The sequence below is a fragment of the Neophocaena asiaeorientalis genome, unplaced genomic scaffold (assembly GCF_003031525.2).
Source record: "Neophocaena asiaeorientalis asiaeorientalis breed wild unplaced genomic scaffold, Neophocaena_asiaeorientalis_V1.1 scaffold114, whole genome shotgun sequence".
In the NCBI taxonomy this organism is placed as follows: domain Eukaryota; kingdom Metazoa; phylum Chordata; class Mammalia; order Artiodactyla; family Phocoenidae; genus Neophocaena; species Neophocaena asiaeorientalis.
Window position 1 is genome coordinate 1,881,183 of NW_020173116.1, and position 12,220 is coordinate 1,893,402.

A 12,220-nucleotide genomic window follows, 5' to 3' on the forward strand; every position below is an offset into this window, starting at 1 on the left:
GGAAAATAATGCAAGAACAAAGTGACAGCAAGTGACATCACCAAGATGGTGACATAGGTCAGTCCCAGCTTTGGTCCCCCTCACAGGAACACCTAACAATTATTCACAGACGAGACATGGAGAAAATCCTAGAACCTGGAGGGTGAGGCTGAAACACACCCCTGCACCACAGAGACCAAGAAAGTCCATGTTAGAAGGGTAAGAGGAGCAGCGACACACTGACCACGTTGCCCTCCTCCCAGGCCAGCACAGCACCGCATCAAGAGGTCTCCTCTGAGCCTGGGGTCTCTCCAGTGGGAAGAAAGACCCCAGCGTGGACATCCAGCTCCCGCAGTGTTCTGGGTAGCATCTTGGGAGTTTCACTCCAGTCTTACATCACAGGGATGGTGGAGGAATCTGCAGCACTTGACCTCTGGGAATCTGACCGTGACGGAGAAGGTGTGAGGATGTAACGACCAGCACTCAGATCATGACAAACCAAGTTCTTACCCACAGCGCCCAAGAGTGGTCCAAGCCAGCAGCTTTGCTCATCTGCAGAGCCAGTCTGACCAGGGAACTTAGCTGGGTGCAGGTCTGCCTGATTTGAGGTCCTCAAATGAAGAGCCTTGCCAGCCCTGGAGCCTGGTCCGGTCCCCCCACCCACCCAGTCATACCCTGCTGACTGCTGAGTGTAGCTCCTGGCCCCACCCAGCCAGAAAGCCTGGCCAGAACACCTGGAAAGCTGTGTAGCCCAGCAACGCTCAAGAGGAGAGTATGGCAGACAGAATAGATGGCCCACAGGGCAAAGCCAGTGGAGTGACACTGTCCAGCCATGGAAATTGGGGTGCAGGTCAGCTTGAGTCCAGACCACAAACAAAGAGCCTTTCCAGCCTTGAAGCCAGTTTCCTGCTCCTCCCAGGCAAGGCAGCTAATTCATAGTCCCATCCACTGCTTAGTTCCCAGCCCCTCCAAGCAGAAAGCTTGACCAGAAACACCTAGGAAGATGTTTGGAACCAGCTCTCCTTCTCCACCTCAGCAAGGGAGCTAATTCATAACAGTGCCCAATGATGAGTGTACCTCCCTGCCACACCCCACCCCACCAGACCACAAAAAGCCTTTTTGGGCTTGGAACCCATTCTGCCACTCTGCCAGGGCAGGGAAGCTAATTCATAGCCCCACCTACCGCTAAGTACAATACCCAGCCCCAACAGTCTAGGAAACCTGATAAGAGAACCCAGGCAATCACAGAGCTCATCCTATAGCCTTGCTCATTTAAAACCAAGTCAGAAGTCTTGTCCAATTGTTCTCAGCCAGTTGCATCACCCATGACCTCAGAGCTCAGGCATTATCCCTAGCCTAAAATAGACATTGATAGCAATTCCTACCTGCTCAAAGATATTACCAGTTGATATGTCCAGAAACCCAAACTGAGCTGACTGGTGAAGAACAATTTCTGCCAAAGTGAACCAGTAAAGTCTGGAAGAGAAGATCACTTACTCAAATGTGCAGATGACAATGTAAGGAATCAAGGATCATGAACAATCAGGTAAACATGATACCACCAAAGAAAACTAATAAAGCCCCAATAACTGACCCTAAAGAAGGGAAGATCTGTGAATTGTCAGACAAAGATTCAGATTAATCCTCTTAAAAATGTTTAGTGAACTACAAAAACACACAGATGGACAACTAAATGAAATTAGGAAAACAATGCATAAACAAATGGGAAGTTCAGCAGAGAAATAGAAACAATTTTTTTAAAAAACCAAACAGAAATCTTAGAGCTGAAAAATACAATGACTGAACTGAGGAATTCAATAGACAGATTCAAAAGGATTCAACCATGTGGAAGAAAGAATCAGTGACCTAGAAGACAGGACATTTTAAATTATCCAGTCAGAAGCAGAAAAAGAGTGAAGAAAACCTATGGGACTGATGGGACACAATCAAAACAAACAATATCCACATTGTGGGAATTTCACAAGAAGAGAAAGAGAAATGGACAGAAAGTATATATTGTATATGGTATGAGAATGTAGTCCAATTCTTTATGGACGTAGCTGTCTAGTTTTCCCAGCACCATTTATTGAAGAGACTGTCTTTTCCCCATTGTATATTCTTACCTCCTTTGTGTAGATTAATTGCCCATAGAAGTGTGTGTCTTATTTCTGGGCTCTCTATTCTGTTGCATTGATCTATGAGTCTGTTTTTGTTCCAATACCATACTATTTGAATACTGTAGCTTTCTAGTATAGTTTGACCTCAGGGAGCATGATAACTCCAGCTTTGTTCCTCTTTCTCAAGATGAGTTTGGCTATTCAGGATCTTTTGTATTTTCATAGAAAATTTAAAAACAAGCTCTGTTTGGTTCTTCTTTATATCTTCTCTCTGTTAGACTTCTTACTGTGTTCATCCAGTCTTCTCTCTAGTTCATGAGGATCTTTATGGTCATTACCTTGAACTCTTTATCAGGTAGATTACTTATCTCCACTTTGCTTAGTTCTTCTTCTGAGGTTTTATCTTGTTCCTTCATTTGGAATATATTCCTCTGTTGCCTCATTTTGCCTAATTCTCTGTTTATATTTCTATGCATTAAGTATGTCACTCTCATTGATAGTTGCTCTGTAAATAGTTGTAATTTTGGTGTGCTGTGGGAGGAGGTAAGCTCAGGCTCATCCTACTTTAACATCTTGGCCACTCCCCCAGGGTCATCTTCTCTTAAAGATAAAATTAACTCAATGTGAATTTTAGATCATATATTTGCTTTGTAATATACAGGCAGTAAATGTAAAATGGTTGAATGAGGTATAATGACCACTCTGCTTTCTTCTACAGATTGTAGTAGAAGAGTTTCTAGAAGATATAAATAACATCCTGAACTCAGGTGAAGTGCCGAATTTATTTGAAAAGGATGAACTGGAGCAGGTTTTAGCAGCCACCAGACCAAGAGTGAAAGAAGTAGGAATTTCTGAGGGGAATAGAGATGAGGTAGGACATGTCAGAATGGTAAGAAGGTTTTGGAAAACAAAAAGTTGTCTTAGCCTTTTTCCAGTGGTCCACAAATCCCCTTAAGCAGTCCATGGATAGAATTTTTTCAATATAATTTGTTGCCTTTGTAATCCTATGTATTTTATTTCCTACATTTAAAGCATTGGTTCATCAGATTTCCAGAAACTGTTATGGAAAGCAGAAAACAGAAACCCTACTACCCCATGGAGATCATAGATCTGTCCAAACTGGAAAGCTTCTCTTATCCTTCTTAAACACAAATTTATTTCACACACACCCAGTGCCCTGCTTAAGGAGTTCAGTACTTTTGACTGCCTTTCCTATCAGCAAGATTATGAAATGCATTCTCTCTCTCTCTCAATCTCTCTCTCTCTATCTCTCTCTCTCTCTCTCTCTCTCTCTCTCTCTCACACACACACACACACACACACACACACACACACAGACACACACACACACAACACAGCTGCTGTCCAGATCCATTTCTCCAACACCGTGCTACACTCTGTAAGCCGCTATTTGTCTAGCCCAGGCCTTTCTCTTCTTTCTGCACCTTATCTAGCTTTTTGGGTCAGTCTTTCTCATATCATCTCTTCTGTGTCCTTTCATGAGAATTCCCTCCACTGCTAGGTCAGGACTTATAGGTACAGACAGCCAATGTAAGCAGAAACGGCTTGATTTGAGGGACACAACCATTGGGAAGGCTAAAGAAAGGGATTCCAGGCTGAATTCCTTGGAATGATTATGAAATGACACTGTAGAAGTCAACAGTCAAGGACACTGCTGCCTCTGCCACAACCATTCTGCTGATCCAGGAGACCTCTAACCAATCAGTGTGCTACTGCTTCAGCTGCCAGCTCCAAAGCCATGTGTCCCCCACCACGTTGGGAGCAGCTGAAGTAAGGAGCCACATCCAGAGATAGTGACCCCAGGTCCATGCCATTTCTGCCAGGCTCTGCACCTGCAAAAATAGTTGCCCTGTACCCTGTCTCTTTCTCCCAATGGTCTCCTACCCCAAAGCAAAGCCTTGTGTGACTACCTCTCTCCACTTTATTCAAGGGGTCTCCTTAAATCCACTAATGAAGAGGACCTACGTCACATCCCAAACCCAAGTTGCAACAGAGTCTGCAAAACGTCATTCAATCTTTCCAGTCTGCATGAGAAAAGGGGGTTGGAATGGGATATTAAAACAATTCATACATCCACTATGCTAACATTTTTTAAATTTGATATTGGTAGAGTCAGATGCATTAGCCAACACTTATTTTCATAGTTGGTTCAGCCTTATTCTAAATTGAAAATGTCTTTCTTTTTGTCAGGTGTTTCAATACTTTATCAGCAGAGTCCGTCAGAAGCTACACATTGTTCTCTGCATGAGCCCCGTTGGGGAGGCCTTTCGGTCCCGATGCCGGATGTTTCCATCCCTTGTGAACTGCTGCACCATTGATTGGTTTGTCCAGGTCAGTGACATCACAGGATATCTCTCTGAGAAGTAGGACTCGCTTGATTTTTTTTTTTTTTTTTTTTTTTTTTTTTTTTGAACCGGGCACGAACCCGTGTCCCTTGCATCGGCAGGCGGACTCTCAACCACTGCACCACCAGGGAAGCCCCGATTTTATTTTTTTTAATGACGTATAATGGATTTACAATGTTTCAGGTGTACAGCAAAGTGATTCAGTTACATATATATTCAATTGTATATATATGTGTGTATATATATATATATGTTTCAGATTATTTTCCATTGTAAGTTATTAAAAGATATTGAATACAGTTCCCAGTGCTATACAGTAGGAACTTCTTGCTTATCTATTTTATATATAATAGTGTGTATCTGTTACTCCCAAATTTCCAATTTATCCCTCCCCCTACCTTTCCCCTTTGATAACCATAAGTTTGTTTTCTATGTCTGTGAGTCTATCTTTGTTTGTAAATAAGTTCATTTGTATCATTTTTTAGACTCCACATATAAGTGATATCATATGATATTTGTCTTTCTCTGTCTGACTTCACTTAGTTTGATAATCTCTAGATCCATCCACATTGCTGCATATGGCATTATTTCATTCTTTTTTATGGCTGAGTAGTACTCCATTATATCTATCTATATCTATATCTATATCTATACCCATTACATCTTTTTTTTTTTAAACCCCATTACATCTTCTTTATGCATTCATCTTTTGATGGACATTTAGGTCTCTCTTCCATGTCTTGGCTATGGTAAATAGTGTTGCTGTGAACATAGGGGTGCATGTGTCTTTTTGAATTAGAGTTTTTGTCTTTTCTGGGTATATGTCTGAACTTGCTTGATTTTAAAGTGGTAACACATTGTCCAATAACTCCTCAAGGGTACTTACATTAGCTTCAAAGCCCACTAGGGATTTACTCATGTGCAAGGGATGATAATGACAATCATTGAACAAAGGCAGAATGGAATTTATAAAGAAGAGAAGACTATTAAATTTACCAGTGGAGAGTTACCATTGATCTTGACAAGAGCTGTTCCGGTGGAGTGATGGGGTAGAAGGTTCAAGAGAGAAGAAAAGAGGGGAATCAGAGACAACTCTTTCAAGGAGTTTTGCCACAAAGGAACACTATGAGATGGGTAATAGCTAGAGGGGTATGTGAGGTCAAGAGAGAAGTATTTTCTTAAGTGGAGAACACACGTGTGCTGATGGAAATGATTCAGAAAAGAGAATTCTATTGATGGTGCAGCAGAGTTAGGCATTGTTGGACCAGTGTCACTGAATAGGCAAGAAGGGATGTGATGGCTTCACCAGTGAAGGGCTGACATGGGCAGGGAGCACGCACAGCTCACCCCAGAGTGTAAGCCCCCAGATGCAAGTAGAGGGGAAGACGTGGGGGTGAAAATTCATTGAAGTTCTGTTTGCATTGCTTCTATTTTTTTTTTTTTTTTTTTTTAGTGATGTGGGGAGCAAGGTCATGAACTGAGGATGAAGAGGAAAGAGGAAGTGTTAGCAGTCTGAGGAAGTACCATAGGGTGCGAAATACTCAGGAGGATACAGGAGTGACAGATGAGACGATGTAGAAGCATTTCTGGACTGAGCTAAGAACCCGCTTGAGCTAGTTGCCATGAATTGACAGTGAGGCCAGTCAGCACAGCTGTGGGGGGTTTTCTCCGGCCGTGCTACCTGCACAGTTGCAGGTGTGGGGTAACAGAGAGTTGCACTTTACTGAGCAGAGAGACAAGAGAGGAGCAAAGGAGTTGAGGTGAACAGGACAGTGATTATAACCGTGAACCTGGCACTCAAACTGTATAATAAACAGAGAGAGGACATGAGGTCCTCATAATGGATGTGATTTTATTCATACAATTATGCTAAAAACACCCACATTTATTCAATCAATCAAATAGTTTTTGAACAACTTCTGTGTACCAGACACTGTGCTGGGGTCAGCAAATGCAGACCCAGGACCTCCCTCAAATGAGCCCAGCCATTCAATTCATGAAACATCATGGACACGAGTAGGAGTTAACAAGGTAAAAGGGGGGGACAAGGCGAAAAAGACTTTCAGAGAAATGCATTTTTCTTCATAGTTAAACTGTGTATTATGGAAATAAGCAACAGACTTTCCAAATCATATATTTATTTACAGTGGCCCAAAGAAGCACTTCTTTCTGTATCAAAGACGTTTTTCTCAAATGTTGATGCTGTAAATGAAGAACTGAAAGAAAAGCTCTCCCTCATGTGTGTGAATGTCCACTTGAGTGTCTCCAGTATGGCGGAACGCTATTACACAGAGCTCCGGAGACGGTACTACACAACGCCCACCTCCTACTTGGAACTCATCAATCTCTACTTGTCTATGCTGAGTGAAAAAAAGAAGAAGTTGGTTTCAGTAAGTTTAATATTATTAACTTAAAAAAAAAAAAAACTTCTTTTTTTGCTTGGACTCAAAACTTTTGCCAGAATGAGTGGAAGATCTATGTTCCATCTTGCCTACTGGACTTCTCTCCATCCCATACATGCACTTGAAAACCTACAATATGACCAAAAAGTGTCTCATGCTGTCAGTCCAAAGGCCTTCCCCTTCTTTGATATTTAGATTTTTTTTTTTTTTTTTTGTGGTACACGGGCCTCTCACTGTTGTGGCCTCTCCCATCGTGGAGCACAGGCTCCGGACACGCAGGCTCAGCGGCCATGGCTCACAGGCCTAGCCACTCTATGGCATGTGGGATCTTCCCGGACCAGGACATGAACCCGTGTCCCCTGCATTGGCAGGCAGACTCTCAACCACTGCGCCACCAGGGAAGCCCTGATGTTTAGATTTTGTCTTCTATCAATACATAAGGATCCTTGACTCAGGAGCATGATATGGACATTGCCACAGAATTAAAGTTAAGCAGAGAACTAGTCACCTCTGCAGTGTTTAGTAAGAAGGAGAACTTTTTGTTAAATGATAGAGATGGGGGTTTGGTGGTCTGACGTGTCAGTGGTTCCCATTAAGAGCAAGGACTTCGGTGTCAGGCAGACCAGGTAGCACCTCTGCTCTACCTCTTTCTTCCTGTACAACCTTGAGCATGTTTTGTAACTGTTCCAATCTTAGTAGAAAATAAAGTTTTAAAAAAATATGTATCTACCTCTTGGATTGTTGTAGAATTTAAATAAGATATGATTTGTGAAGTGCTTGGAATATGACCTAACACATATGAGGTGCTCAGAAAATAGTGGCTACTGTCATCGTCAGGCTATTAACATGACCTAAAATTTTAAATAGTAAAAATGGAAGCATTTACCATTTAGATATTTTAAATGTCTTTCAGAGGATTTTTACCTGGTAAATGTATGCCTAGTAAAATAACGTGACACATATTTTTGAAACATGACAATTTGAACCACGTTTTCTGTCTCACCCTCAAAAAACAGTTATTCCGAGGTGCCTCCTTTACCAGATACCACTCCTTTGATCCTAGTCAAGAATTTCCTACCACCGGGGAGTAAGGTTTAGATCAGCAACTAGGGCTAAGTACCCAGGACACTATCTCCAGGGGGTCTCAGCCCTGCTGATCCACCCTGAGGAAACAAGCTCCCAGAGCTGTGACCTCCAGGAGTTTCTATTTGAACTCATCCCTCATTCATTCAAAATGATACCAAGCTACCACAGGGAATAAAAATAATACAGTGTGGGCCTTCAGTGACGTCCTACTCCTGTGGCCAGGGGGCATGGATCCAACCCACTGTGGTGAATATCTGGGCCATTTCCTAGAGTTCTGTTACCTGAAGCTTTCTGTACATTCACAGTGTTAACTATTACAAACCGATTCACCAATTCTGCAGATGTGAAATTCTAGTACATGAGTAAGAGATGCCAGTAAACTTATAATACTCATCATAATAGATATTTTCCTTGTCATCTAGGCACGTGAACGGGTAAAGAATGGTCTCACCAAACTATTAGAAACAAATGTACTAGTAGATGAAATGAAATTAGATCTTTCAGCTTTAGAACCTGTCCTTTTAACAAAGTCACAAGACGCTGAAGCCCTGATGGACAAACTGGCAGTGGATCAAGAAAATGCTGATCAGGTATGCAGCATCACCCTACTGGGTGGTGGGTGAGAAGGCTTTGACCACCAACTGATCCCTTATATACAATGACAAATGATTGGATTTTTAAATATGTTATTAAAATAATTAAGTGATAGGTCAATTTAGCCATGCTTTTAAGCCTGGCTCTCTCCCTGAGAATGAGTGAACCCAATGAGTGGGACAGACAGAGTTGTGAGAATACTGCCAGCTGCAAATATAAAGCAGTGAATCTTCTCCTAAGAAGGAACTGTTTGTTCTAATAACTTTGTCTCCATTTTTATCAACATGGCATGAGACGGACAAAGGAGAGCATAAAATGCAGTAGAGACAAACTTCTTTCATCATTGGTCTAATCCAAAGGGGCAAATGTGACTCACTATGATTGGCTTTGCTTTGAAACATTGAAATTCAAATACTGAGCCCACTTAAGCAGTCGTGTTTCAATGGTTAGGTCCGAAGCATTGTGCAAGAAGATGAAGCGGTAGCAAAAATGAAAGCCGAAGAAACCCAAGCCATAGCTGACGATGCTCAAAGAGATCTTGAAGAAGCTCTCCCTGCACTCGAAGCTGCTAACAAAGCACTGGATTCCTTAGATAAAGCAGATATATCTGAAATCAGAGTTTTCACAAAGCCCCCAGATATGGTCATGACTGTGATGGAAGCCATCTCTATTCTCTTGAATGCCAAGTGAGTACCTCACAATCACCCATTACCAAAATACCTGGTGGAATTTCTTTGCTCTTTTTCTCCATTTTCATTTACATGTTTTCATTCTATTCTCCACCCTCTCATCAGTTTGGTCTGTCATTCAACAAATTGATTCCACAAGCATTTTCTTGAACATCTACTTTGCACTAGATGATGGAAAATATAAAGTTCTTCCATACAAGGCACTTACAGTCTAGTAGGGAGAGAGGCAGGAAAAATAATAATTTCAAGACATGTGAGAGGTGTGTAGTATTAGGAGTGCCAAGAAAAGAGTGCCTAAGTCCCCCTGCAGAGGTGTGAGCAGGTTTTTTGGGAGACAATGCTCAGGTGGAGAGTGGACCATGGGGAGAGCTCAGGGATCTTTGATGCTCATGGATTGGGTGGCGCTGGGCAGGAGGGCAGTGATTGAATCATGAACGGTCTTGTATGCTGTGCTAAGTAGTTCAGGTTTCACCTAGGAGATATGCAGTTTTCAAACTTTCTTTAGTAATATAAACTTTTCTTCAATAAAAATTGTGTTATAAGAAACCTTTCCAAGTAAAAGTGATCAAAGTGAAGGTAGAGGGCCCAGAGCACTCCCCCGCCAGGCCTCCCTACTAACCCTCTGGCCAGCAGCTTGGTGGGACCTGGGGGCTCTTCAGAGCACAGATGGAGAGCCCTGGCCACAGGGGACTGAGAACCATTGAACATTGTTGACATAATCAGATTTTCACGTGAGAAAGACCAACCTGGCCAGAGCTCACAAAGAGTGAGTTTGACTGAGAGACAAAACCAGTTCGAAGGTGATTGTAGTGTCCTGGCAAGAGATTTTAAGGATCTAAACCAAGCAAAGGGGATAAAAATGTGAGTGCCTGGGCCGTTTTTGAAATAAAACTATTATTCCTATAATGCCTTATATTTCTGTGACTCTATGATTTTATAATTGTTTCTCTACCAAAACTGTGTTGTATGGAACATTAGTCATCCAACTACTTGTCCCCCCATGAATGGTGGTGCACATAACTACCAATTACTGGGATTATAGTATTGAGATTAAAACTACCCACTTTTTGGGATAACATTTTTGATTAATTTATTTTTATAGAGATATAGTTGACGTACAATATTACGTTAGTTTCGGGTGTGCTACATAGCGATTTGACATTTGCCCACATTGTGAAACAGTCACCACGATAAGTCTAGAAGCCATCTGTGGGATAATATCTTTTTTTTTTAACGGGACCAGTACTTTAATAGTATTTTTAAAAATTATTATAAGTAACACATAATTGGACAACATTAAAAACACATCTTTGTAGCTTCTTTACATTAACTTCAATTTTCTGTCTTGCTTGGAACTAATAATAGTAATAGTAGCAGTAAAACAAACCTCATTTTGGGGGGGGGTTACTAATATAAATATCATTCTACAAATTTTGAAAGTCAGTTAGATGCAAACAAAATAAATTTTTATAACTGTAGCTCAACCAGTAAATAAGAGCATTTGCAGAAACACCATTGTAAGTATTTTTTAAAAAACAAACTATACACACTATGAAAGTAAAATTGCATAAATATATGCCTAGAAAACAAAAGTAGTAGCTCTTGGTGCTCTTAAAGCCTAGTAAAATGCTTTCAGTAAATTGTGTTATATTTGCTTTACAATAGGAAAACTCAGAGCAAGTTAAATGTTACATGACTAATAACATAAACAATTGACATAACTCTGTCTGAATTCCATCTAATCATGCCTAAATGACATACTTTCTTATTTCTTTTTTTTTTTTTAATTTTTGGCCACGTTGGGTCTTCGTTGCTGCATGCGGTCTTTTCTCTAGTTGCGGCGAGCCCCCGCACGGGCTTCTCACTGTGGTGGCTTCTCTTGTTGCAGAACACTAGTTCTAGGCGCACAGGCTTCAGTAGCTGTGGCACGTGGGCTCAGTAGCTGTGGCTCACAGGCTCTAGAGCACAGGCTCAGTAGTTGTGGCACACGGGCTTAGTTGCTCTACAGCATGTGGGATCTTCCCGAACCAGGGCTCGATCCCGTGCCCCCTGCATTGGCAGGCGGATTCTTAACCACTGTGCCACCAGAGAAGTTCCTGATTTTTTTTTTTTAATCTGTGGGATAATATCTTAATGTCCTCAAAGGAATACATTTCTTTTGTTCTTACATTCCCTCATTACAATGCTATTAACTTATCATGTGTATTTTTCAGGCCTGATTGGCCAACGGCAAAGCAACTTCTTGGTGACTCTAACTTCCTGAGAAGACTTTTAGAATATGATAAGGAAAACATTAAGCCTCAAATCCTGGCAAAGCTTCAAAAGTATATTAATAATCCTGATTTCGTGCCTGAAAAAGTAGAGAAAGTATCCAAAGCATGTAAATCCATGTGCATGTGGGTAAGAGCGATGGATTTGTACTCTCGTGTAGTCAAAGAAGTCGAACCAAAGAGACAGAAACTCCGCACTGCACAGGTACGTCATCTGTGTTGTGATATTTTGTAGAATCAAAGGCCATGATCATCAATCATTCAAGCTCCCTTTGTGGTGCCGCTGAGACCCTACACAGTACAGATAGTAGTCATGCTCTTGAAAATTAGTTTTTGTTTTAAAAAATAGCTAGCAAAGATTGTTTTTTTCAGAAATGACCTCTGAAATCAGCCCTCTTCCAGCATAAAAGGAAAGTAAGTCCTTAGTATATTCATATCGTCAGGCCTATGGTAATTTTTTACTTTATTTTAGCTCTAGCATCTGATACTCTATGTTTCTATTTGCTAAATACTCCCACACTTGATGAGATTCTGAAAACCAGCTTAACCCACAATTGGATGTGAGACCCCAAGAAGAACAAAGAATGATCATTTAGTGGAACAGGTTACCAAAAGAACCACAGTTATAGAGCAGGGGCTGGCAAATATTTTCTGTAAAAATCCAGACAGTAAATATTTTCAGCTTTGCCGGCTCTATGGTCTCTGTTGCGATTACCC

General features: G+C 41.3%; 1 protein-coding gene across 1 annotated transcript in view; it reads left to right on the forward strand.

Moving 5' to 3' along the window:
* The window catches only part of DNAH6 (dynein axonemal heavy chain 6), a 283,212-nt gene that overhangs the window by 177,740 nt on the left and 93,252 nt on the right, over positions 1–12,220 (forward strand). Inside the window, exons 47-52 of the mRNA XM_024743950.1 lie at positions 2,815–2,967; positions 4,308–4,448; positions 6,610–6,852; positions 8,373–8,540; positions 8,995–9,230; positions 11,447–11,708. Of these exons, the coding sequence (XP_024599718.1) occupies positions 2,815–2,967; positions 4,308–4,448; positions 6,610–6,852; positions 8,373–8,540; positions 8,995–9,230; positions 11,447–11,708 (1,203 nt within the window). The remainder of the gene's footprint in view (positions 1–2,814; positions 2,968–4,307; positions 4,449–6,609; positions 6,853–8,372; positions 8,541–8,994; positions 9,231–11,446; positions 11,709–12,220) is intronic.